A 3,746-nucleotide genomic window follows, 5' to 3' on the forward strand; every position below is an offset into this window, starting at 1 on the left:
ATAGTTATTAGAAAAATATAGGTAAATAATTTTTAATTAGTCAATTTTAAACAACTAAAATTAATAATCATTAATTTTGTATTTTTTAAAAAATAAAATTTAAATAATCACTAATTAATGACAATTAATTAGTATGGAGTGCAATTCAAAAACACTTGTTAACTTGTTGTTGGTTAGATCCCTTTTGATCATCTAGATTGTTCAGATAAAAATTTGCAGAAACTAATCATTTTGAATAATTATCACTCATGAATAATTAAAAAATATATATTAAAATTATCCTGAGATATGTAATTTCATTGATTAATAGAATAAGGGCTACATCATATACTGTTTTTAATTTGCTCTTAAAACAATACTTGATAGTTATTCATAGGACTCCTTAATTAATAAGAGTCACATAAAAACAAACCTAAATAAAAGAGAAGAAATTAAATTAAAAAACTGAGTGAAACTTGATGGTCAAATTAAATCCATCTTGAATCCTATAGATCTTCATTTGTTCATGCCAGTTGCATTCTTCACAGCTTCAGCAGCTCCTTGTGCTGTTGCCATCATCTGCTGACCAGCCTGCACATATAAAATTAAAAAAAAAAAATCTATCAATTTCACATCATTAATATTGTATAATATATAAGATAATATAAATTAAGAATTGGGACCTGTTGCATGGTTTCTTTTGTAGATTGAGCTGCATTGCTAGCCATGTCTACCAAGTTGCTTGCCTTCTCCTGCAATAATCACAGAAGAGCATACATAATTAATTCTATGTGATCTCCATTATTATAAATCGTTTGTTAATTAATTATTTTGAGTGTAATCAAACCTGAGCTTGGCCCTTGGCCTCTCCAGCCTGGAAGCTCAACTTCTCTGAGTCCATATCTTCTTTAATTTGAAAGTGTAATGGAACTGATTACCTGAATAATGATGTATTAGAGAGGAGTTCAAGTGAGTGATGAATATTATTAATCTGAATTCTATTGATATTTATATGCAAAAGTTTCAATAGTATTTGTATTCTACGGAATTTTAGCTACCAAAAATTCAGGATCCTTTGTGGAATTCTTACATTGCCTTTAGCTAAAACCGGTTGAATAGGAGAGATGTGGTGGAGAATACTCTTACTATTTTTTAGGGTTAATTCTTTCTTGTAGATTATTAATTTGAGATTTTTTTTTTATATATACTCAATTATTTATAATATTCACTTTTGGGACCAAGTCTATTTATTTTACATGAAAAATAAAATGGTTGGGAAAATATATTTAATAGAAGAGATCTGAAATATAACTGAGTACACAACAAACATGAACTAGCTCCACATTAAAATTTCTTACATACATAGCCTCTCGTAATTGTTGTTTCGTTTTTCTTTTCTTTTTTTTTTTTTGGTTTATAGTGTTTCGTTTTATTATATATTTTCCAAAAACAAAATAAGAAAGAGAGACAACTAATTTTTGGACAGAAGACAGTTTTATAAATGGGCTGATTTTCATGGGCTCATTAAATTAAATGCCCAATAGGCCCCAAAATGGTCTAAATTGATTTTTACTTATTTGTTGAATACTGCTCATTTGTAATGAACTAAAAGTTTTAATCTAACCTAAATTTTGTTAATTTAATTAATTAATCATTATGTAATTTTTTTTGTAAATTATAAAAATTATTAAAAAATTTAATTTTATAATTTTTTATTTTTTCTCAAATTATATATTTATTAATCAATTTCAATCGCAAATAAAAAAATCTCAAAAGATATAACAAAGTCATATTTTGAAGGGAAAAAGATAAATAGGTTCCTGACTTTTTAAACTTTTGACAAATACATCCCTGACAAAATTTAAATACAAAAAAGTCCCTGACTTTAACAAACGGAGGACAATTTAGTCCTTCCGTCTATTTGCCTCTCATACACCAAACGGAACTGGCTGACGTGGCTGAAACGGTGTTGAGGTGTCCGTTACGGTGCCACGCTGGAAGGGGAATAAAGTTCGAAGGACAAATAAGTCCTTGACGTCATTTTACAAATAAAGTTCGAAGGACAAATAGGTCCTTGAGATTTTTTTTTTCATTATACTTCTATTATGCTTTTATTATGGGAATTTAGTTTATGTAGGCTAAAAGTTGGTTTTTTTATAAAAAAAAATTATTTCGTATAGGTCGAATTGATTATTTATTTTATATGGGCGTCTATCCAAAAATGGATTAGCACTATGGCTTTCAATTTAAATGGTTTCAATTTCAACCGATCTGTAGAATATAGTCAAGGTTGTGTAATTAACACCTGGGCTGATATTCTTAATTTCAATCCCGGTATCATATAAAAAAATTGAATAATACTTTTAGCATTTCCAAGAAGTAATTGATTAAATAGTTGAAATAGTTGTAATTCCATTCACTATCTTAACTGAAAAAAATCATAAGACTGAATTACGTGGGAGGCTTGCGCCCATAAGAAATCGTGGAGCCACCCATTAATGGTAATGGAACTTTGCGCAAAGTTTCCTTAATATTTACATTTACAACATTAATAGACTCTAATCAAATAATATTCAAATTAGATCTATATTATAATGTAAAAAAAAATATTTATGTTATAGATTAAATGAACTGCTTATATTTTAAAATCTAGTTAACTTGTTGTATTCTGCAATTTAAATTATTTGTATTAAAATTACAGAATTTGGGCTTGTTCTATTTCTACTTTTTTTTCTTAAATTGCATTAGTTCAGTTTTAGTGCATTTGTGTATTATATTAGAATTTGTTAAATTGTATTAGTTCAGTTTTCATCATACCAGTGGCATTAGTTAGCATCAGTTCATTTATGCATCAAGTTAGTATTAGTTCATTTGTGCATTATTCATGTATTAAGTTAGCATTAGAGCATTTGTGTATTATATTAGAACTAGTATTTTTATCCATAATAATATTATGAGAATAATTTTTTTTTTAAATTATAGTTCACTTTGTTCTAACAGTATAAATTATGCATGACACAAAAGATTTATAAAATCAAACTACTTTTACAAAAAAGTCATAAGTTGACAAAAATTTCTGACTAAGAAGACCAAGATATCTGCAGATAAAAAAATTAAATAATAAGATTTTTAGTTATTATTTTTATATGAAAAAGTCTAATTTTTTATTAATAATTAATTTTAACATTCGTTATCTAAAATTTAAAATAATTTAATGTGTATACTTTTATATTTAAAATATTTTAATTGTAAAAAAATAGCGAATGACATATTTTGATTTGTCAAATTACTAATATAAAATATAATTATATATAGAGTAAAAATAGTAGAGAGAAATATAAAAATGGAGAGAGGTAGATAAGAGAATTTAGGAAAGGAGTTTATTAATTTTGAAAAAAAAATTCTCAAGGACCTATTTGTCCTTCGAACTTTATTCCCCTTCCAGCGTGGCACCGTAACGGACACCTGGACACCGTTTCAGCCACGTCAGCCAGTTCCGTTTGGTGTATGAGAGGCAAATAGACGGAAGGACTAAATTGTCCTCCGTTTGTTAAAGTCAGGGACTTTTTTGTATTTAAATTTTATCAGGAATGTATTTGTCAAAAGTTTGAAAAGTCAGGGACCTATTTGTCTTTTTTCCTAAAATTTAGATCAGATTAAAAAAAGTTATATCATAGTTAAAAATTATTAGAGAAATTTTATTTTATATTTTATTATTTTTTAAAAAATTTTAAGAAAATAAGAGAGAGGAAATTTTAAAATTTTAA

General features: G+C 26.5%; 1 protein-coding gene across 1 annotated transcript; it reads right to left on the bottom strand.

Annotated features, from left to right (window-relative positions):
- Nucleotides 274-947, bottom strand: LOC107638174 (stress-induced protein KIN2-like). The gene is made up of 3 exons (XM_016341342.2): nt 827-947; nt 663-731; nt 274-570 (listed from the first exon to the last, which is right to left on the bottom strand). Exons 1-3 carry the CDS (start codon nt 878-880, stop codon nt 496-498), a joined length of 198 nt encoding a protein of 65 aa, XP_016196828.1. The 5' UTR covers nt 881-947; the 3' UTR covers nt 274-495.

The sequence above is a fragment of the Arachis ipaensis genome, chromosome B04 (assembly GCF_000816755.2).
Source record: "Arachis ipaensis cultivar K30076 chromosome B04, Araip1.1, whole genome shotgun sequence".
Lineage (NCBI taxonomy): Eukaryota > Viridiplantae > Streptophyta > Magnoliopsida > Fabales > Fabaceae > Arachis > Arachis ipaensis.

Bases quoted from the DNA above. Each gene is read 5' to 3' on its own strand.
- LOC107638174 (XM_016341342.2), bottom strand. From the start codon at position 880: ATGGACTCAGAGAAGTTGAGCTTCCAGGCTGGAGAGGCCAAGGGCCAA. The intron at 732-826 runs GTTTGATTACAC...TGATTATTGCAG, and splicing joins AGGCCAAGGGCCAAGCTCAG to GAGAAGGCAAGCAACTTGGT. The intron at 571-662 runs GTCCCAATTCTT...TTATATGTGCAG, and splicing joins CAAAAGAAACCATGCAACAG to GCTGGTCAGCAGATGATGGC.